General features: G+C 43.6%; 3 protein-coding genes and 1 long non-coding RNA gene across 4 annotated transcripts in view; 2 read left to right on the top strand and 2 right to left on the bottom strand.

Moving 5' to 3' along the window:
- Nucleotides 1-3,849: 3,849 nt before the first annotated feature.
- Nucleotides 3,850-6,383, bottom strand: LOC134441324 (uncharacterized). Its single transcript, XR_010033139.1, has 3 exons — nucleotides 6,193-6,383; nucleotides 5,377-5,475; nucleotides 3,850-3,948 (listed from the first exon to the last, which is right to left on the bottom strand). It is a non-coding gene; the product is annotated as an uncharacterized LOC134441324 (long non-coding RNA).
- A 3,175-nt stretch (nucleotides 6,384-9,558) lies between these two features.
- LOC134440957 (uncharacterized) lies at nucleotides 9,559-15,410 on the bottom strand. The gene is made up of 11 exons (XM_063191115.1): nucleotides 15,318-15,410; nucleotides 13,774-13,813; nucleotides 13,540-13,598; nucleotides 13,295-13,424; nucleotides 13,019-13,132; nucleotides 12,511-12,605; nucleotides 12,244-12,406; nucleotides 11,542-11,713; nucleotides 11,002-11,202; nucleotides 10,288-10,673; nucleotides 9,559-9,796 (listed from the first exon to the last, which is right to left on the bottom strand). The coding sequence occupies exons 1-11, from the start codon at nucleotides 15,350-15,352 to the stop codon at nucleotides 9,752-9,754; spliced, it is 1,440 nt and encodes a 479-aa protein (XP_063047185.1). The 5' UTR covers nucleotides 15,353-15,410; the 3' UTR covers nucleotides 9,559-9,751.
- A 1,328-nt stretch (nucleotides 15,411-16,738) lies between these two features.
- LOC134440909 (methylated-DNA--protein-cysteine methyltransferase-like) lies at nucleotides 16,739-18,788 on the top strand. Its single transcript, XM_063191063.1, has 5 exons — nucleotides 16,739-16,875; nucleotides 17,068-17,174; nucleotides 17,351-17,508; nucleotides 17,946-18,085; nucleotides 18,493-18,788. The coding sequence occupies exons 2-5, from the start codon at nucleotides 17,068-17,070 to the stop codon at nucleotides 18,616-18,618; spliced, it is 531 nt and encodes a 176-aa protein (XP_063047133.1). The 5' UTR covers nucleotides 16,739-16,875; the 3' UTR covers nucleotides 18,619-18,788.
- A 566-nt stretch (nucleotides 18,789-19,354) lies between these two features.
- The window catches only part of LOC134441608 (survival of motor neuron-related-splicing factor 30-like), a 5,800-nt gene continuing 2,654 nt past the window's right edge, over nucleotides 19,355-22,500 (top strand). The window contains exons 1-4 of the mRNA XM_063191987.1: nucleotides 19,355-19,510; nucleotides 20,703-20,823; nucleotides 21,610-21,751; nucleotides 22,419-22,500. The exon at nucleotides 22,419-22,500 is cut by the window's right edge and continues 77 nt beyond it. Coding sequence (XP_063048057.1) covers nucleotides 20,703-20,823; nucleotides 21,610-21,751; nucleotides 22,419-22,500 — 345 coding nt within the window. The 5' untranslated portion in view covers nucleotides 19,355-19,510. The remainder of the gene's footprint in view (nucleotides 19,511-20,702; nucleotides 20,824-21,609; nucleotides 21,752-22,418) is intronic.

Below are 22,500 nucleotides of genomic sequence, written 5' to 3'. Positions count from 1 at the left end.
CACCAGTCCATAATACCTTTAAAAACTCTGTCCTAGGGTATTTCTTGACCCAGCCTTGACTTAATTAACTTGTTAAATGGTTGTCTGGTGTCATCCCTTCTTACTTTGGCTATGTCTCTGAGTGCTCAACAACCTGTTCTTCTGGACACCTGATGTAAGTTTGCATTCTGGAATATGATAGCACTGCAGGGTAATATTTTTCTTGTAGTTTCACCTTAAATTCTTCTCAATTTTTGGCAGTGACATTCCATGTGAGACTGATGACTTTGTAACGGTGCATTTGATACTTCTGTGCTAACGTGACCAACGTCTTGCCAATTTCAAGAGAGCCACATCCCTCTGGAAGACTTCAAAATTGTTTATAGACTTTTCAGAGTTTGTTAGATCTATTTTGTGACCCATTTTCCCAGAAGAAAGCAAAGTTGCCTAATAATTATGCACACCTGATATTGGGTGTTGGGCTCCTTTGATCACACCCCCATCTTATTATACACATATGCATGATCTGGAATGCTTAAATCCAATAGGTTTTCATGTTCATACAGTTTGGTGGCGGAAAATACGCATAAAATGGACAATATGGTCAAAAAACACGTTTGCCTAATAATTCTGCACACAGTGTAGAATAGAATAGAATAGAATATTACAATAGAAAATATATAGGTCCACAATAGCAAATACATAGGCCTACAACATATTTAGGGCCTAAGCCATAGTGACTTGTTTAAAACTATCAGAAGAGTTTTAAACTCAGTTCTAAATCTCACGGGCATAATTTGACCTAAGTAGGCCTAGGGTGCATCCCAATATGTGACCTTGCCTCCTCCACTTGCCTCCTCCACTTGCTTCTCGTCATGATGACATCACTGACAACAGCATTATATTTCAATATCTTGCAAAAGCTCAATTGTAGAGTCTTTTTCTCATTTGCAATTGTTGTAGTGAATGAAAAACAGTCCCTCAAAAGTTGTTGTGGCGAGGATGACAGCTGGGAAACTTTACCGTTTTCTCCACGGAGGAGGGGCCAGGAGGCGGGGCGAGGAGACAAGCACAAGTGGAGGAGGCAAGGACACATATTGGGATGCACCCCTACTGTGATGTGGATTAGTTGCACGTGCCTGCAGTGACCATTGGGGGAAAGACCCATAACAAGTAGCCTATTGTTATAGTGAACTCTACAGGTAATAAGGCATGGATTCATTTATCCAAATCCTGTTTTCAAAAAAAATCCTTAAAATGCTCGCAATGAGGAAACATTGTGAAAGGTAATTGTGGAGCACTTAGTAGGAAACATAGATAAAAACCTGACTCCATAACATTTTGTCAGCATAACTGACATAATTTTGTAAGCTGGTGAACTTTGGTAAAAGTGTTGCAATGAAAGACGATTAAAATGGTTCACTATTAGGTTGTGGATATCCGTGAAATGTTTAACACAGACAAATGGTGGCTAAGATTTTGTGAGGCAGTGCTGCGACGCACAATACTTTCACTTTTGCTGGTGTTGACCACTTCATGCAAGGTGTCCATCAGAATAACAAAAGCTTGAGGTATCAAGATAACAGAAAGGGGAGTCAAAATACAGATGGAATACAACGCGTAATCAGTCTACTGTGGAAAACATGCAATTTCTTTCCAAACATATCAGAAAAAAAAGATCAGGACAGAGTGCTAAAGAGGGATTGTTACTATAGCTTAGGCCTACTAATACACTACCATCAGAACAGTCAAAATTATATAGATGCCTGCCAGCGTTTAGAAGTTGCGAGGGAATGAAACGTGCTTCGGCCTTGCATTGGAAAAGCGAACAGGCAAATCGGCTGAAAATTATATGGCGAGTCACCATTGCATTGATAGTCGAGGTTAGCCCATATGCAGGGGATGTTTATCCATATTTTGGTGATGCTGTAATTGTGCTGTGAGAATACGGGCCTTCCAACTTCTCAATTACTGATTTTAATGATTGGAAACTGTGTTACTTTGCTATTGTTATTGGAACATACTGCTCGGAATGAGCAGGGGTGACTTTGGTGCCCATGCGGATACTGTCATTTGTCAAGTGTGACATGGAGCACGCACCTTGTTGCGAGATTCCCATCGGCATGACTTGGGACAGGGGGAAGTTTTAATTGTTATTTTTATGTTTGCTTGAGAAGGACAGATCAGATTTTAAAAACTCATGAAGAACTATCTGTTGAGCTACCGTTTGGAACTGTGATTCACGGTGCAAGGAGCGTGCATGAGAGGGAAAATTCTTCTGATAATCTTTAAATCACTCAATGGCCTAGCCCTAAATATTGCAGATAGGCTACAGTAATACCACCCAACTAGAAGTCTTAGGTATGCAGAGTCTTATCTACTGGTTGTGGCTGTGTAAGAATGTGTCATTTTGAAAATTTGACACAGACATATACTCATGAACGGCCATCCGGGTACTTTGCTCTTAAATTTGCGTTACGCCCCTTTATGGGTGAAAACAAACCGAATGTCTCATTGACTTACATGCTACATCGGCTAACCTAAATGAACAGATTCCATGCTTCAGCCACGGCTGTTTGGCTATATTATTTGAACAGCCGGCAACACAACACGTTTTCGGCATGTTGCGCGTGAACAGCGCTTGTCTACAGGTCCGTATCTTTCGTTTATTGAACCCCAACATTACCAATTGACTTGTATGGGTTGTTTTCCCCCATAAATGGGCGTAACGCACATGGAAAACGTCACGCCGTTCATGAGTATAGTCACCTGGCTCTGCTCTGCCCTACCCTCGTTAACCTACCAGCTGCAATGCATTCACCACTCATCATGCCCTGTATATACTCATGAACGGCGTGACGTTTTCCATGTGCGTTACGCCCATTTGTGGGGGAAAACAGGCAATGCAAGTCAATTGGTGGTGTTGGGGTTTAATAAACGAAAGATAAGGACCTGTGGACAAGCGTTGTTCACGCGCAACATGCCGAAAACGTGTTGTGTTGCCGGCTGTTCAAATAATATTGCCAAACGGCCGTGACTGAAGCATGTACTGTGTTCATTTAGGGTAGCCGATGTAGCATGTAAGTTGATGAGACATTCGGTTTGTTTTCACCCATAAAGGGGCGTAACGCACATTTAGGAGCAAAGTACCCGGATGGCCGTTCATGAGTATAAAGCCCTGTTTTCCAGTTCACACTTGTCAGATCGTCTGCAAGCCTGCATCAGAATCCTGTCTGCCTGTCTGCTCTCAACTCTGACTCCTGATCTTTGACCCGGACCTACCTCTACTTTGATCTCTAGCCCCGGTAAATCTGAACTGCCTTCCCACACAGCAAAAGTACACCGTAATGGATCCGCCCCGGAGTCCACCATCCGGAGGTCATCCTCCGGAACGGATCCGGTAAACGGGGCCGTATCGGCGTCCACTTGCACGCCGCCTATCATCCGACGCGGAGGCGTGGTGCGGACTCAAAAGGGACCCGTTTGTCACCCGCAACGGATCCGCGTGCAGAAGCGTACCTCCGCAGTGAGCCCGGTTCGGAGGCGCGACATCCGATTCGGACTCATTCCGTGTCCATTTATTGCATCCGTCACGGTTCCACTACTTTTTATCAGTTACGGACCCATTCCGGACTCATAGATGTTCCGGGCCGGGACCATTTTGGATCCGTGCTCATAAAGTTACTTTCTTATTATGCTATAATCCCAATAAACGAACATTAAAGCAGTTAACCGTTTCAAACAGCATTTAGATGTAATTCTACAGATAACACAGACCTGGCCTAGACACCGTTTAAATAAGAACCCGAAAAAAACACAACCTGACGAAGAACTTCACTCATCATGATTTTTTATTTATCTTGACGTTATTTTTCTGTCTCACTGTCATGTTGAACAATCGCGTGTCGTGGCTGCCTTCTCTTCCTTCCCTTATCAGTCGACGGGGAAACATCACATCAGCGCTCCGATCTGAAAAGGCAACAGAGCTAAACTTAGAGCTTTCATTTAAATTTCGTAAGATGACAATCAGACATTGCATTGCATATGGAATGGACAACGCTCTTTCACATCTCTATCCCGTGACAGTAATGATGTTGAATATTATAAGATGTACAACAGTGGCGGCTGGTAGTCTGTCAAACAGGGGAGGCTGTTCAATTACAATATGTCCAGAACGCAAAAAAAAAGGGGGTGGGGGGTGGGGGGGGTGTCAATTTTGACACACATCTTACATTGGTCCTGAGCCACATATGGACTTACACACTAAAGGACTCTTGTTGAAACAAAATTGTTAATCATGAATCATTATCCCCCTTGTAGCCTATTCATAGGGAAATGTTTTTATTATTAGTATTATATTTTTCATTAGGCCTACCTCCGCCACATAATGATGTGATTGAGTTTGCCTTCGTTGTCTTTGTTCATTACTGGGTTCACGGCTTAACTTACCACTAGAGGTCGCAAAATCTTTAATTATTTACCAGACATTGCCAACACAGTAGGAAACAAGGACTCGCCACTCACGGGACTTGGCAGTTAACCAGTTGATCAGACACCACGAAAGCTCAAAAGAAATGGTTGTTCTTCCCTACCTTTTTCACCAAGTCAATATTAGGCAGTGCTCTGCTCTGCTCCTTGATATTCACTTTCTCCTCATAAGGACGACTGGAATTCGCCAGAATTTAATCCACAATGCTTGAGATTTTGCATAGCTCTCTTTCTTGCAAGCTAGCCCTAACGAAAAGTATAGGCAACCTCAACTTTTGAATTGGGAGATTAAAAAGGATAAGGACGTGCCACTATTAAGACTTTATTCGCAACACTAGGTTTACAAGAATATGTACACAAAACTGGAGTACAACACAATGAATAGCTTCCCCACTGGTTACCACGACGAAACTTCTCAGTCAAATTAATAACATATCCGCATTTCGAAATGAAATCAACTACTGTAGCCTACTGACACGGGGTTCACCCAATCACAAGTCGGAGCTCCAGTCTCCGGTCCCTCCCCCCTCCTCTCTCTTCTCCATTCACTCCCAGTGAGGCTCAGTCTCAAAATTAAAAAAATGTCACGGCAATAGCCAATGACCGTTTAGCATTTTGCCATTGAAAAAGAGTACAGTCCCACATGCCATTGAAGCCCATTGAGACTCGACTCGTTTGCGTTGTCATGAGCGGAAAAAAAACTCGAGCGAGCCTCGGGATCTTATTATTACAATTTGGTTTCATCTCTAAGTTGAGCACATGCATCTATGGAGCTGGGTCTGAAATAGCAATGTTATTAAGTCGTGTAAAGCATTTGTTTACATACTATTCTCCGTGATTTTGTACAGGAGGCGGCGCCTCCCTTGTACTCAAAGAGGAATCGCCTCTGATGTACAATGTCCTACTTACTCTTGGTCGTAAAAGCCGGGAGGCAGGCGGGCATCACCGTAGCAGGGTGGATTACAGCTGGCTAGCCCTGTCCGACCCAGAGGTAATTCCACCTGTTTACTGTTGCACAAGATTAAGAACAAATTCAGATATTTGTATCCCAACCACGGACATCTGTATCAAACTACGAGCCCAGCTACTTCACTCATTCACCAATGATGGACAGCATATGGGACGAGGGCGCAGTTCATGGCCATCCATTAATTGCTTATGTAGACCTCCTTGCTAATAATTAGCCTGGATTTCGTTAACGTGAGGAGAACATGATGCCACCGCTTTAGGATTTGTACCGTTAAAAACACAGTTGGTGCCAAACCTGAGAGCATCACCAATCCGTGTAAAAGTGTACCACGAGCCAAATTCAGACCAATATAGCCGTTTCATAAGAGTATTTGAACACTTAGACCTACGTTTAACTTTACACAAGTTTGCTTCAGTCAACCGGTTTGCTAGTAGCTGGCTAGCAAGCTAACGTAAACAAGGCTGTTAAAATGGGTACAATGTAGATACTTTTTATTCAACTGTACTTCCTCCATGTATCGGATGGCATCATATTTTAACAGCATTTAGGAAATACTACAATAGCCAATGTAGTTCTCCATGTCTTTGAATGAATGAACTAGCTGTCTCGTTTTGAAAACAACTAGGGTTAACATACACTTTTAAAGTCATAAAACAAAATCCTACGAAATATCAATAAGCATTGATAGTATAAAAGCTTCAGATATACTTTTTGTACCTTTGTGTATCACCTAATATAAATAAATCAATACTTACTGGAGAGCGCTGTTCGGTCGTGTCTGCCCCAACAAAAACTGTACCAACGTCCGTTAGATTTTACAGCGCGTCCGCGTTTGTGAATCAGATATGGATGCGATTATGGTCCGCGTTTTGACGGTAGAATTTGGAGCGGCGCACGGTGGCGACCCTGATCCACCAAGTGGAACCCAAAGGAATGTGACAGTGACACGGATGTGGTGACTTGAACACGGCTCCGCATCGGAGTCCTCTGCTGTGTGGGTTCCGTCTTACTACTACGAGCTTTGAATACCCCTGAACTGTACTTTTGCCGCCTCATTCTGTCCTGTTATGCGTCTGCTTCCCCAGGTCTTCCAGCGCCGTGGCGAGTGAACTTTTTCCCTCCACCACCATCTACCCGAGCCGCCACTCACCTACTGGGACACACACACACACACACACACACAGGTTTTCGGATTCCCGGACTCATCTCTCAACCCCCTTTCCCTGAACTCTGAATAAATTCTTGAACTTGAAATTGCGTTCTTGGGTCCTCGTCTGTCAGTCCTGACAAAAAGGTGTCCACTGTGCAAATATAGGCCCACAATATTGCATGGCCAAGAAGGCATATCTAGTTAAAAGAGATACACCAAAGAAACAAAAAAAACCAAGATGTATGATAAAGTAATCATAAAACACCAAACATAAGATAAATGACTAAAAATGTTCACATTGCTGCCTTGTTTTTAACCATTTCTTGAGACTTGATTTAAAACTACTGAGTGTGTTGCTTTGCCTAATACCTACAGGAATACTGTTCCATAGCCCTGTTGTTTTTACAGAACAGGCACTTTGACCAAAATTACTTCTAAACACACTTGAGTCCCTTCTAGATGATGCTTTTGTTTTATACTCAGACTCACAAATTTCTTAAGGGGAGGGGGAGCGAGATCATTTACAATTTTAAAAAATAAACAGCAGTTTGAAAAATAAATACAATTGTCCAGACTAAATAAACCATACTTCTGTATGATGGGACAGTGATGGCATATATTGGATTTTTTGTCAAGAATTTTAAGAGCCCTTTTATAGGATTTTCAGAATCAGTGACAGGGCAGTTGTATTTGCTATGGACCAGGTGGTCAAGCAATATGAGATGTGAATTAAAATCATTGAGTGGAAGTAAAGTTTCGCTGCCTCTGTGGTCAACTGATTCCTTATTATCTTAAAATGTACGAGGATCATTTTAACTCGACCATTGACCTTTTTATTGTTTTTTAAATGGGAGTAAACAAAGACCCCTAAGTATTTAAAATCCTCTACTACCTTGAGCCTTTCTCCCTTAAAAAATATGTCCGGCTCTTGAGTGGTCTTTTTGCGTATAGTGAAATACATGCAAACTGTTTTTGACGTATTAAGTGTCAAACAAGAATTATCTAACCAGTCCGCTATCTTACTCAATACTGCATTGAGTTTGTATGCTTCTTGTTGTTTTGGTCTTGTAATGGACAATTTGTGGTTCCATCTCATGTTGAGATCCACATATGCCAGACAGTGTGCTGTACTGCAATGATCTGGTCAATGTTTGCTCTTATGCGTGTCTCTGTTTGTCTGTGTTTCAGAGAGAGAGAGAGAGAGAGAGAGATCTTTTCTGTGTGTGTGTGTGTGTGTGTGTGTGTGTGTGTGTGTGTGTGTGTGTGTGTGTGTGTGTGTGTGTGTGTGTGTGCGCGTGCGTAGATGTATGCTATGATACTCCCAGTTTTTAAAACACACAACCCACACACTCAAAAGCAGCAAAACACACAGAGAGACAGGCAGGCAGGCCAATCCCTCACACAGACAGAATGCTGCCTGCAGCTGCAGCTGTTTGGAGGCCTTGGAGCTACCAAAACTATTTTCCCACAGTGCACGCATACTCCCGAAAACGGTCATTTCACATGATCTGACACAGCCTGTTGGCATAGCGTGCAAATGTCTCATATGTATGCACTGATTTCATTTGACATGTTTTGTATAGAAAATATCATGGATATGTGCACTTCAACTATCACCAAAAAGAGGCAATAACTCGTTTCTGTGATTCGACTTTACAAAAATATACCAGATCAATGTGTGGGCTTGAATGCATATTGGCAAACATTCAAACCATCCTTTAAGTCAGTGGTTCTCAACCTTTTTTGAACAGACGTCCCCTTGGTCTCATCATAAGCTTCCCAACGCCCCCTTGACCTCACCATAAGCCTGCCACCGCCCCCCTTAGTATTGAAAAATGAAATAGGCTAATGCTCCCCAATGGGAACTAAGCCCCGCCCCCACTCAGCTGTATCCTTCTCAACGCCCCCCTGGAGCTCCCCAACGCCCCCTGGGGGGCTGTAGCACCCCCGTTGAGAAACGCTACTCTAAGTGGTCTTTAGTTGTGTACTGATGTCACAAGGTAATATTACAATACCAACGTTTAGATTGAAATTTGAAATGCAATTAATTTTGTTCATAACTCATTCAGATAAATAAAGTTTGATGTTAAAAAGATAGTCTATAAACATAGGCAGATTAAAATGGGTTAAATAGACTTCAAAAGGCTGCCAATTGGTGCGCACTGGTCACCTGATGCACCTGCAAATTGTTTAAAGGCGCTTGTTTAAAGGCACACTGTTTGAGATTTTTAGTGGTTTATTTCCAGAATTCATGCTGCCCATTCACTAATGTTACCTTTTTTTACCTTCATGAATACTTACCACCACCATCAAATTCTAAGTATTCATTATGACTGGAAAAATTGCACTTTTCATACATGATAAGGGGGATCTTCTCCGTAGTCCGCCATTTTGAATTTCCAAAAATAGCCATTTTTAGCTGCAAATATGACTCTACTTGGACCATACTAGGAAAGATTTGTTTATTACTTAATAAACTTTCATGTAAATATCAAATTTGGCAATAGGCAGCCCAGTTTCAATGAACAGCATAGTTGCAGTGCCTTTTTTGACCATTTCCTGCACAGTGTACCTTTAAAGGCATAGGCATCTATCATGCCACAGTTGCATCATAGTGTAAATATCTTCCTCCTCATATGTATTCAGTGGGTTTATACATTTGTTGGATTTAAAAAAAATACTACTATTATTTACTGTCTTATTGTTCCAACTGGCAGGCTGTATGGGGGGCCCTGGCAGTGTTTTTCCTGGGGCCCTGAGTGAAATATGCCACACACAAGGGTTGAGGATGCGCTCTAAACTAACATTTCAAAGCTTGATCCTCCCAGTGAGAGTACATAACAATCTCTAAACCTGATATGGGTGAGACCACATGTCACACAATTTAAATTTCCTTGTATGACCTGTACTGTGCATATGAAGGCACTGACCATAATGATTTGATGTAAGAGAAAGACCACATGTAACACCATCAGCTGGGTGACATGTTTATTTTTCCTTCATGGCATTCCATCAGGGCATTTAAGTGCCATAAAAAACACACCAGAAACGTATTTGTCAAAAAATGAAATATATTATATGACAAAAATAAAATGCATTATATTGCTCATTGCAGATGTCCAATTCCAGGTTTCCCCATGGCCAACGCTCAGGAGGTTGCAAGTTTAGTCCTCCACTTTCCAGACACAGCAAAATCTGTGCCAAAATTTCTGAGAGAAAAAGGAAAAAGAAAAAAGTCAGAGTCAGTGTCTGTCACTTTCAGAAATTACATCAGGTTATGCAAAAAATACTAGCCTGAGCTCAATTACTTAATCCCCAACATTTTAAACCAAGTTAGTACCGTACAGCCAAGGAGTCTACCTCCGACTTTTCAACCTTCCCCATACATACCGGTAGTTACGTTACTCAACATCTCAACTGAAGCAGGGCATGTCAACATGTTTAACATGATGATGCGAGTGAGCGAGCACTTCAGTTTGTGTCACAAAACATTCATTATCAGAATGTGGGGTGTGATTGGATGTAGCCTTATCCAGTAGCATGCAAAACTATTTGATGCATTCAAGCGCACCTCTGAGAAATCAATCTGAACTGCTACTACTAGTATGTGAGATTGGCCATACACTACACTCCTATGAGCCTTTGTTGTTACAATATAATATCCAGGACAGCCTGGTACACTACTATTCTAAATGCAAACCTTCTTGGGTGGCTTCTCCTTTCCTTTGATGTTCAAGGTAGGGCATGGAGGTTGGGGCTTCATCTCCACCTGAGCGCATAAGGGGGGTATCGCTAGGGGCGAGATAGTGGGCTGCGAGCATGGAGACTGGGGCGTCATCTTCTCATCCGTGTTACAGGCCTGAGCTCGCAGGGGCTGAGATGGTAGAGGCGAGAGGGGCGTATCGCCCTGGCCTGTGTGGGGAGGGCAGAGAGGCTGCGTTTTAATCCGGTGGCGTCTCTTCTCCTTACGCACCAGGATTTTAAACCATCGCACCAACTCCTTGGCCCAATTACGCCGGAGGCGGTCCAGCTCCAGCCGTGCCACCAGTTGGCAGAAGTGGGCAGCGTGAGGCTGTCCAATGGAGTCTGTGCAGAGACAGGTGGCAGAGGGGGATAAATCAATATCATTGTATTGAAATTGGCCTGTCATGGTTGGATGGCTGAAAATTGAGTGAAGCACTGATAAATTGACTAATTGGCTTCATTAATATTTGAACTGAAAAGTGGGATGCTTATAGGCCCATTTATTATTAATATACATATTACTTTATCACTTTAGGAAAACATTATCTCCTATGTGTCATTGTAAACACATCAGACAAAACAAAAGCACTGCCAGCAAATAGGCTACTACATTGTGTTATCTATCTCTATCTTGAAGGTTGAAGATGTAACTTGTCAGACAAATTCTTACCCAGAATGTCTAACAGCCTTGCAGTGCCCTCTTGGCGATAGCGAGAGGAGTGGACCGGAATCATGGCCAGATCGGAGTAGGCCTGATGGTGATGGGATGGTCCAGGCAGTACTGTGCGCTCAGGCCTGCTCCAACCGGCGGCAACATCTGGCCATGATCCTGCCCCGCACAGGCCAGGGCGATGGGATGGTCCAGGCAATACTGTGCGGAAAGGCTGGGTCTTAATATCATTGTATTGAAAATGGCCTGTCATGGCTGGATGGCTGAAAATTGAGCGAAGCACTGATAAACTGACTAATTGGCTTTATTAATATTTGAACTGAAAAGATGACTACTTTTTCTGCAGTGTGATGCTTATAGGCCCATTTATTATTAATATACATATACATATATTACTTTATAACTTTGGGAAAACATTATATCCTATGTGTCATTATAAACACAGACAAAACAAAAGCACTGCCTGCAAATAGGCTACTACATTGTGTTAACTATCTCATCTTGAAGGTTGAAGATGTAACCTGTCAGACAAAATCTTACCCAGAATGTCTATCATCCTTGGGATGCCCTCTTGGCGAAAGCGAGAGGAGTGGACTGTGATCATGGCCAGATGTTGCCAGCGATCGGAGTAGACCTGACCTGTATTGACCTGTATTGCCTGGGCCATCCCATCGCCCAGTCTGGGGTCCCCCCAGTCCTTACATTCAGGGCCCTGTGTGGATCCACATCGCAAATGATTAGTGACACTGAACACATTGTCCAAGATTGCACAGAATGAATACCAATGCTAAAATAATAATAATCATCATCATCATCATCATCATCATCATAATAACAATAATAATAACTATATTTGTATAGCATAATATCATACACACAATATCATGCGCAGTAAAAAAAACTCTTAAAGTGTTGAAATTAACTTGAATCGGATGCCATTTGGTCCCATTCAAAACTAGTGTTCTTTTTCTTACTCTTTGGACAGTGTAACATTTTTGTTGTCAATTCTACTCAATATAGTGTTAGCATTCCAAGAGTTGTAGAGTTGAAATTACACTGGCCACCGGTAGAATTTTACCCTGACATTTGACTCCATGTTAGAGTAATTTGCCTCTCCACAGTGTTGTTAATACTCTATCTGGATTTATACAAGTTTACTCTGAAACATTGACACCACATTTTTTACAACAAGTAGTACTACAGTTGCCAATGCAAACGCTTCTATAGAGTCCTACTACTCACTCCATTCTCATCACAGGTGGGGGCAATCAGGCTCCAGGTGAGTCCAGCTGCACCACCCCTCTCCTCCACCAGGCAGCGCTGAAACCTGCGTCTCATGGAGGCCATCTCCCTCTCCCTCCGGAGCACTTCCTTGCACCAATTTGCCAATTGGCAATCATTGTATCTTTTTTGAAAAAAGTTATCAAAGAGTGAACAAAATTAATAGCAGTAAACATTCATGTTTCTGACGTCAGTTCTTTGCGCAAAGACCAAACAACATTTTCTTACCCGTTAAATGGGCCTTCATGTGCTTGCACAACAGTGCCTGAGAGAAGGAGAGAGCGATGCTCAAGGCCCACCTGCTTTGCGAAGCGCAGAGCTTCCTACAAAACAAACAGAAATTGAATGTGAAGTGAAAGCCCTGCCACAAATTTGTTCCAACCAGCTCCAAATCAGCTGATCCTATAAGGATTACTCAAGACAGGTACTGTATACCAGTTTCTCAGTGAACTCAGAAAACTATGGCAGGGGTTATTACTTTCTTTACCCGTAATTAACACCTCTTCTGGCCATTCTCAGTAAGAGAACTGTGGAGCTGATCATAATTACAATGTAATTGTATACTTATATCATGATTGTATAGCCCTAGACCATTGGCTCTTAGACGTGCTCCTTCAACAGTTGTAATAATGCAGGTAGACTAGAGGATATGTACACCTGAACGAGCTGTGTTGTGTGACATAGACCTATGCTGTTCATGTATAATTTGACAGAGAGCAGCTATGATTTTCAATACCTCAAACCTGCCACTAACGAGAAGCTCGGTCAGCTGAGACCTTTTCCTGTCATTGGCGTCTGTGTCGTCACATCTTCCAAATATTAGCATGGGGATCTCCTCACGACTGACCTCCTGAAATATAGAACAAGATGGGATGGGGGGTTGGGTGTCATTTTAATTGGAGGGGTGTGTGATAAGCAAAACATTAGACTATGTAGGCCTACTGCAGTTAGAAATCACAACGGAGTAGCTGTTTTATGTAATGCAACAACTTCTAAGCATCCTGCTACTCACTCCATTCGTGCGGGCAATCAGGCCCCAGCGGAGTCCACCATCTCTTGTATCCACCAGGCAGTTCCTCCACCGGCACGCGGCCTGGCCACACACCTCGATGGCGACACTCCTGCACCTGGCGCAATGATCCCTGGGGAGGAGACAACCAAAGAGGCAAAGTACAGGTCAGTACAAGAGACTAAGAATAATACACTGACAAACAAATGAAAAGGTCTGAGTGTTAAAAAGACAAAACGTTCACTCACAGCTCACAATATATGGGATTGTCTCCAATATGTTGAAGTTGCATCCATTTCAACTGGTACTAAAGAAGGAAAAGAGTCTCTATTAGGGTCCAAGCTTTAGGAGGTATCCAGATGTTTAACTATGTTTTGTTCACACTGATTAATAGGCACGACCTTGTGCATGTTACGTGAATACAATTTCACACGATGACAGGCACATAGGCCTAATACCAATGAAAGGGAAAGCAAGCTTACCTCATCTGTCTGGTACCTGTCCCCCGACTCTGCGTGAACCCTGTGAATAGATAGATATATGACAGACATGTTAAGTTGAGCTCTCTGTGTTAAAACGGTAACACCTTGAGGACCAGTCTTTTGGGGACCCTTTGCCGTCCTTTGAAAGAGTTATAAACTAAATAAATTAAACCACTGGATATGAGAGTCCAATAGGCAAACACACAACTTGCCCACTCGCCAACAGTTTCCCACTCTGCTGTTCAGCCAATTGGTTCTTACTCATTAACAAATATTTGTAAATGTTTTGTTGGTAGTCGAAATAGCTCATTAATAAATAATTGTGTGTAATAGGCCTTAGTCTTTTACTCAGCCTAAGGGACCATTGAAAAGTGTCAGCATTAAAACAACAACAATAAGCATATGGACGTCAGAAGAAGACTTCAAAATAATTGGTAACACTTAACTTGACGCTGGTGTTACACATGGATGATATAACAGTGTCAAAACAGTGTCATTACACAGTCATTAGTGAGTCATAAACATGGTGTCAGTGTCATAAATGTGTTATGGTCATGAAAGGTTGACATAGTGCTGTCTTTGCCATAACTGAATGTCACTTAGGTCCTAATGATTAAATCATAAAATTTGCATGACATTGACATAATGTTTATGACACATGAATTGTTATGACATTGTTATGACATTGGTATGTCATGCGTATGAAAGCCTATACCTGCTTCAAGGAAAGTGTTACGAATTAATTGTGGCCTAATATCAATAATTACCCTATAAATGTCATTTAAGCCCTAATGCAGGGGTCCCCAACCTTTCTAGGTCTGAGGGCTACTGAGGGCTACTCGAGGGCTACCAAGGGCTACTCGAGAGCTACTGAGAGCTACCCGAGGGCTACTTATTTGTTCAAAATCCTCAACTGATGTCTTGACATTATTCCCAAATCACAGTATGATTGAATGATAATTTGCTTACAGGTTATAAAGAAATAATCTCATATTTAAAATAAGAAAAACATTAACTGTGACTACAATCTTGTAGTCGTCAATGTTTACTAACATTCTTGGTGGGCACATCAGAAGCTCCTGGAGGGCTACCTGGCGCCCGGGGGCACCACGTTGGTGACGCCTGCCCTAATGATTGTCATAAAATGTGTATGACATTGACATAATGTTTATGACACATGAACGACTGCATTATGATGACACTGTTATGACATTGTTATGACATTGGTATATCATGTGTATGAACGCCTACCTGCGTCAAGGAAAGTGTTACAAAATAGTAGCCTAATATAATTACCCTATATATATAACTTAAGCCCTAATGATTAAGTCAAAACATTTGTATGACATTGACATAATGTTTATGACGCATGAATGACAGCATTATGACACTGTTATGACATTATTATGACATTGGTATGACATTGGTATGTCATGCGTATGAAAGCCTACCTGCGTCAAGTAAAGTGTTACAAAATAATTAATTACCCTCTTTATAGCCTAATAATAGGCCTACATAACCTAATAAATAATTTAAATTCTTACGCAGGTGAAAGGGTCTCAGATCCAGTGGCGTTCATCGCCGAATAATACTCTCACGCGCTATCGAAAACCAGTGACTGAGGGACGTCTTTCTCTCATGGGATACTTTCTGAAAATGACTGGTTTGCCAGATGCGCTCCAATTTATACAAAAATCGTGATGCGTAATAATACAAAGATTCCAAATCGAATGCCATGTCGGGGCTGCATTTGTTACGTACGGTGCCTGGCCGCCCTGGCCCACAGGATTCCAAACAGCAGGCAGGCGAAAGAGTGTGCGTTCTGCAGCAGTTGAACATACTTGGACGTTTCTCCTGTTTTTACAGGTTGTTCCTAAAGAATCTTTGGTTTTATTGCCCATCAAGCGCAACCCCCTCTGCAGCCGAAGTGGCATCCCTCTGCTGACGAACGCACCAAAAACTGTCTATATATATAGGCCTATAGGGCCTATTTAAAAAAACGCACATAGACCTACAACGGCAATGTTTCCCAAACACATAGCTTACTAACATAGGCAGTGCAAATGAGCACATTTTCAACGTGAGCCTCGATCTGGGAAATGCCTAGGAAAAGATTGTGTGGGCCAACGGCCTAATTTCCCCCTGGAATCAATAACCAAAAGTCAAAAGATAATTATCATGTCCGACAACTACCAAAAGACAATTTTCTGTGACACTGAGACAATAGGTCTAACTATTTTATCTTAGGCCTCGTTGTTGCCTATAATTTTATCCTCTTCCTTTTTTGCAAGCTGGTAGGCCTTTTTTTTCTGTATTTTATGTTTCCGTAGAACTAAAACGCAGAAAAAGTAACTGGCAGGAAAAGAAGGCACACTTTGTTATTATTAACCCTTTTGAAATGTAGCTAATGTAGACAAATGCCCGGCATGGAAACGCCCCCGCTTGACGTAGCCGAACGCAGCCTAGATGATGTAAATCAGGTTAAGATAATGGGTCTACCCCAGTGATTCTCAAAGTGTGGTCCGGGGACCACTAGTGGTCCGCGACAGAGCTCAGGTGGTCCGCGAGGGGATTTCTAATTTTCCAAGATAAGCTAGCAGTAGGCTATATTTGTAACATTTTCATGTTTTCAACACAATAAGACAGGCTTATAATGTGAATAAAAAGTAAGTGATCTGCATAAAAATTAGCAGTGTCAAATTAGCATCCATCAACTGCCAATTCAGATGACAGGTGGTCCCCGATAATTTTTTGGGGGGACAAAGTGGGCCTCAGTCTGAAAAAGTTTGAGAAACACTGGGCTAGGTCTACAGGAGGAAAAATGCAGACTGTCACCTCGATCGATCCTGGACCTGGACCTCGTAGTCCGCTTGGTCCAGTCCACCGTTTGGCTCTGGTCCAGTACACCGACTTGAGAAACGTCACAGGGCTGCCCAGCGATTGGTTGAAGGTTTTTCTATAAACAGGAAGTATCACAAAAATTCGGCGCAGTCGGTGCTCATGGAAGGCGACTCTGCCTCCCACGTGAAAAACACTTGTTACGGTGCTTAATGAAAGTTGTTCAGTGTTCTCCACTCGCCAGAGTTGCAACTCGATATTCAGGTATTCGCACTCGCTATATTTACGTTTGTGGCATGGTCATTTCTATTTGCCACAACGCACATTAACTAGTTGTAAAAGTTTTTATAGCGCGTCACATCATATCATTCATTATAGATTGTGCGTGCGTGTTTCTCTCTCTCTCGTGTGTGTGTGTGTGTGTGTGTGTGTGTGTGTGTGTGTGCACGCATGCAGATGCAGCATTGCTGTGTGCAGACGGTGTCTCTGAAGAGTCCCGTGGGAAACCTTCACATTAGTGGCTGTCAAGAAGGAATACACACAATCCAAATCAAGACGGACAGGTATCACACGCATAGGCTGTGGCATTCCAACAGGCCACTGTCTCTCACACAGAAGTGATACTGCAGCTACAGGCCTACTGCAGAACTAGTGATCTAGTGATGGATATGTTTAAATGCTACACTTAACCTTTTCTACGATTGTGCGTGAGTGTGTGTGTGTGTGTGTGTGTGTGCAGCGGCGACTGTGAGTGTGGTTGTGTGTGTGCAGATGAGCATCAGGAGCTTTTTGCAGAGAGTGTGAAGTGTGTGTCGTGGCTGAGGGCTTATTTTACTGACCCGAGCAGCACTCACACACTCCCCACGCCCGCCATACACCACCCCATCCTACAGGGAGGTAAATACACACACACATACTCACACACACTCCAAGCTGCCATACAGTACCACTCCATGCTACAGGGAGGTAAACACAAACACACACGCACACACACACTCCCCAAGCCCACCTGGCTGCCACCATATCATACGTGGAGGTAAACAAACAAACAAACAAACACACACACACACACACACACCCTATGTCCACCATACACCACACCCTATTCTATAGAGAGTAAAGACACGCAATGTTTTTCTGTGTTGGTGTCATGTGTCCTATGTGTTTTATGCGTTTTATGATGCTGCAACCTCCCTGTCTCCAAAGCAAATTTCTCCTTTGCGGAGACTAATAAAGAAACCTAACTATAGGGAGTAAACACACGCAAACACACCACACATACGTGCTCCCCTTACTGTAGTATATGTAAGCCTATGTGTGTTTTTGTGTGGCAGGCTCGTGGACGGCGGGTGTGTTGCGCGTGTTGCAGAAGAGTGTGTGTGTGGGGGAGTGTGTGACGTACACACAGCTGGCATCCCTGGCCGGCCGACCCAGAGCAGCACGAGCTGCAGGAGGAGCCATGCGCAGGAACCCAGTAAGCACACACACACACACACACACACACACACACACACACACACACACACACACACACACACACACACACACACACACACACACACACTTGAGAGTGAGTAATTACTGTCTTTGTGTGGACCATCCATTGACTCCAATGCCTTTTAGTAGCATTCAAAACTAGTGAATGCTAAACTGTGCCCTCGCCAAAACAATCTCTAACCCTAACCAGTCAGGAAAGAAATGTTTTCACACTTTTAGTTTTTTCATCAACAACAAAAGAGCATATTTACAGTATGGCTGTGAGGACCTACCAAAGTGTGTGTGTGTGTGTGTGTGTGTGTGTGTGTGTGTGTGTGTGTGTGTGTGTGTGTGTGTGTGTGTGTGTGTGTGTGTGTGTGTGTGTGTGTGTGTGTGTGTCTCCAGGTGCCGCTGCTGATCCCGTGCCATCGTGTGTGTCTGAGCGGTGGAGGGGCGGGGCATTACATGGGTGGCCATGGCGACCAAATCAAACTCTGGCTGCTGGAGCATGAACGCAAAGCAAAACACTGACACACACGAGCGCACGGACGCACATGTTTCACAGAGCTAGCTCTCCTTCGAGTTTGAGTTTCTGATGGGTTGTTTTCAATTGTTGCCTTGTTCATGTTTTTTTTTCACGTCGTTTAATGGGTGATTGTTGGGTTTGTTTGTGTGTGTAATAATAAAATCTGTTATATTAAAAAAAAAAAACTGAGATACCGGTATCAACAATTATTCATCTATGCTGTACAAGATGCTATGCTTCTTTTTACTTTTCAGAGTTCATTCGATCTATTCTGTGGCCCATTTTCCCAGAGGAAAATGAAGTTGCCTATAATTCTGCACACCTGCCTGCGTTAGGCTCCATAGATCACACCCCTCTTTTTTATGAATGTGCATGACCTGGAATGCTTCAAATTCAATAGGTGTTGGAGAATATGCATAACATGGACGGTATCAGAGAGACTGGATATAGGCCTATATAATACATAGAATCTCTGACGATATGGTCAAATAACTTGTGTGCCTAATAATTTTACACGCCCATCACTACCAGTGTAGCCTATTGAGAACAATATTCCTTGAGAACCATCTTCCTCATACTCGTGCAAATTATGTATTATTATTACCTGTATTATAGGCCTAATCCACGTGGACGTGGACTGAAAAGAAGTGCCACCAAAAGTCAAATTCAGGTAGCTGCTAGAATGTATAATGTTCAACTCCACGCCAGCAGGTGGCGAGACCGCCAATTCTCATGTCAAGTCGCACTCGGAAGTCCACACTGACGGAATCAATCCACAGACCACAAACAAACCTCTGTTGCTATTTTACCTCAAACGGAGTGTTTATGGGGGAAACCAAGGCCGTATAAGAATAAATATACTTTATAATTTAACTACCATCTTTCAAACGCGCAAAGGTGAGTAGGAACGAAACATTACTCTCTAAACAGAGCATAGATTTAATAGTGTTAGCCGCAGTCGAGTAAAGGGGTGCTAGCACCCTCTCGTTAACGGTGGGCTAGAGCCACCGGGTAAGGGGATGGAGACTCCCAACTGAGATCGCTCCCGGACGTGCGGTCCCAGGTGTTTCTATCACTCCCGGACGTGCGGTCCCACCCGATTATATTTCACGTATTATCATATACTGCCACATACAAGCAATTTAGGGTTAGTGTTAGGGTTAGGTTTAGGGTTAAGGTTAGGGTTAGAAACAAAAAACTAACATCAACAAGATAACTGGCTCCGTCATATGGCGGTGGTACCGATAGTCTGGCTAGTGGGAGCGAGATGAAATGGGAGCGTCCTGGGTTGGGAGCGTCAATCAGGGAATCGAGCCACCGGGGCCTGTTAGCAGTCACCGTGTTGCTCTTCTGGCGCCTTGGCGAAATGCATATGAGACATGGCCCCTCTGTCAATGAAAAACAAACTGGTTAACACCGGAGTTAAACTGTTAGGTCAAGTAACACTCAGGCCCTCTTGAGCCGCTTTGGCAGATGTACCGCTAAATGCTAGTACTAGTTTAGCACAGATGAGGATTGCATTGGTGTATGCATGGAAGGAGACACAGGCACGTAAACGCTTAAAATAGACGCGTCAGCGTTTACTCTTCTATATATCGATTACATTTCCTAGCATGTGTTTTGTATGGAGAATGAGGTTAAGAAGTTGGGAGAGGGGGGTTTGTCTCGTCGTTGCCATAGCGCCGACGAAACGTCATCAAGCACCATCTGGTAGTGTACCTGGACCACAAAGGTCTGTGACCTGGACCTACAGTACCCACAGTAAGGTACCTGGGTGCTGCTGGATGCATGTGTGCGTGACGTGGTCAACATCAACAACAACTGTTGTTAATATGTGTGCGAAGGGGTCTGAATTACATGGTGTTTCAGTCTACATTTGACGGTGTAGTTTGCAGAGATCCTGGTGATGTGGAGGGCATGCATGGGTGAAGTTTGGGTTTAATGTTCAATAAACACAAACGCACATGGGTGTGTGTATGTGAGGATCTGTTGAAGCAGCTGGGAAGCTATAAGACTGTGTGTGTGTGTGTGTGTGTGTGTGTGTGTGTGTGTGTGTGTGTGTGTGTGTGTGTGTGTGTGTGTGTTTTAGATGTCTGAGGATCTGCTGAAACAGCTGAGTAGCTACAAGGCCCAGCTACAGCAGGTGGAGGCGGCACTCAGCACCGACCAGGAGAATGAAGACTTACTGAAACTACAGAAGGACTTACAGGTACACACACACACACACACACACACACCACAAGCCAGGAGAATGAAGACTTACTGAAACTACAGAAGGACTTACAGGTACACACGCACACACACACACACACGCCACAAGCCAGGGGAATGCAGACCTATTGAAACTACAGAAGGACTTAGAGGTACACACACACAAACACACACACACACACACACACACACACACACACACACACACACACACACACACACACACACACACACACACACACACACACACACACCACAAGCCAGGAGAACCAAGACCTACTGAAACACACACACGCACACACACACACACACACACCAGTGTAATACATGTATAATGCTCATAGAGTCCCTAATGCACGGACAGTGTCCAGGTGAACGATGCATAGTCATAAGTAATGCCACTGTGGAGTGGTAAATCACAGCACACTGGGTGACTTACCGGTGATTAACCGATTTATTTTGGTGAGCAACGCATCTTCACTGACGCCTTATCAGGTTCACTCGGTGTGCTCGTTTTTTGGATGGCTGTGTTTATATGTGGGTCAATTACGTATTAGTAGTAGCACAAGTCAGGGTGCTGCAATCACAGCTAATGCCACTATTGTGCAGATAAATTAATGTTTTTAGTGTTTTATCTAAGAAGCACATTCATTGCAGAAGTACATCAATTTCCAATTGCTAAATAATTGATGGGCATTAGCTGTGGTTGTACCACCTGACGTCTGTTGTTGACCCTCTTGTTTTGTGTGTGTGTGTGTGTGCATGCGTGCGTGTGTGTGTGTGTGAGGTGATTGAGCTGACTAAGGACCTGCTGACGCAGCAGCCGGCTGAGGGGGGTTCGGGTGCGCAGAGCTCCGAGACCGAAACACACACATGCAGCTGGAGCGTCGGGGACAAGTGCATGGCCCTCTGGAGCCAGGACGGACAGTAAGTGTGTGTGCCTGTGTGTGCGTGTGTATTTACCTCCCTGTAGGATGGGGTGGTATATGGCGGGCGTGGGGAGTGAGTGACCGCACGTGTACACCCGGAGCGACCTACACTACCGGAGCGACAGAAGTCATTATTTCTCTATGCAGGGTTGGCGAATAAAACGACCAAAGCAAATTCGCCTGGAGCGAAGCGACCTGGTCAACCAGAGCTGATTTCAACAATTTAAAGTCAGCTAATGTCATGGTAGGCTAATGAGCTGTGCTGCTGTTCGGTGAAAGCCAATTGGAATCTTCCTACCTCCAAATGTTTCAGACCGACAAGCCAGAGCCGTTATGGGATTAGCTACATCAAACATGTTAACGTCACATCTAGAGCGAATGCAGCGAATTCATTGCAAAACTTCTTCAACAACCTTGGCCACTCGGTAGCTTAAGTGGTTTCTGGTGTACAAGTAGATTTTGTGTGTGTGGGTGTGTGTGCTTGCGCGTGCCTGTGAGTCAGTGTGTTTGAGTGTGGTGGTTGTTCATGGCTGCTTCGTTGTGTGTCTGTGTGTGTGTAAATATTCCACAACGGTTTTTTGGTGGTGGTGGGGGGGGGGGGGGGGGGAGGAGGAGGTGGATGTGGAGAATATGATGTATAATGGTGTGATGTAACGTGTGTGTAGGTGGTACGAGGCTGAACTGGAGGAGGTGGATGTGGAGAATGGAACGGCTGCGGTGACGTTTTCGGGTTACGGGAATGCGGAG

The sequence above is a fragment of the Engraulis encrasicolus genome, chromosome 24, assembly GCF_034702125.1.
Source record: "Engraulis encrasicolus isolate BLACKSEA-1 chromosome 24, IST_EnEncr_1.0, whole genome shotgun sequence".
NCBI lineage: Eukaryota > Metazoa > Chordata > Actinopteri > Clupeiformes > Engraulidae > Engraulis > Engraulis encrasicolus.
Note: the sequence above shows the minus strand (reverse complement) of the source record. Positions and strands in the feature narration are given on the sequence as shown.

Excerpts from the sequence above, each read along its gene's own strand:
- LOC134440957 (XM_063191115.1), bottom strand. The coding sequence starts at position 15,352 with ATGAACGCCACTGGATCTGAGACCCTTTCACCTGC. Across the intron at positions 10,674-11,001 it reads AAGGCTGTTAGACATTCTGG|ACTCCATTGGACAGCCTCAC; the intron begins GTAAGAATTTGT and ends GTCTCTGCACAG. Across the intron at positions 9,797-10,287 it reads AGGAGAAGCCACCCAAGAAG|AAATTTTGGCACAGATTTTG; the intron begins GTTTGCATTTAG and ends TTTTTCTCTCAG.
- LOC134440909 (XM_063191063.1), top strand. The coding sequence starts at position 17,068 with ATGCAGCATTGCTGTGTGCAGACGGTGTCTCTGAAGAGTCCCGTGGGA. Across the intron at positions 17,175-17,350 it reads ATCCAAATCAAGACGGACAG|CGGCGACTGTGAGTGTGGTT; the intron begins GTATCACACGCA and ends GTGTGTGTGCAG. Across the intron at positions 17,509-17,945 it reads CCACCCCATCCTACAGGGAG|GCTCGTGGACGGCGGGTGTG; the intron begins GTAAATACACAC and ends TTTGTGTGGCAG.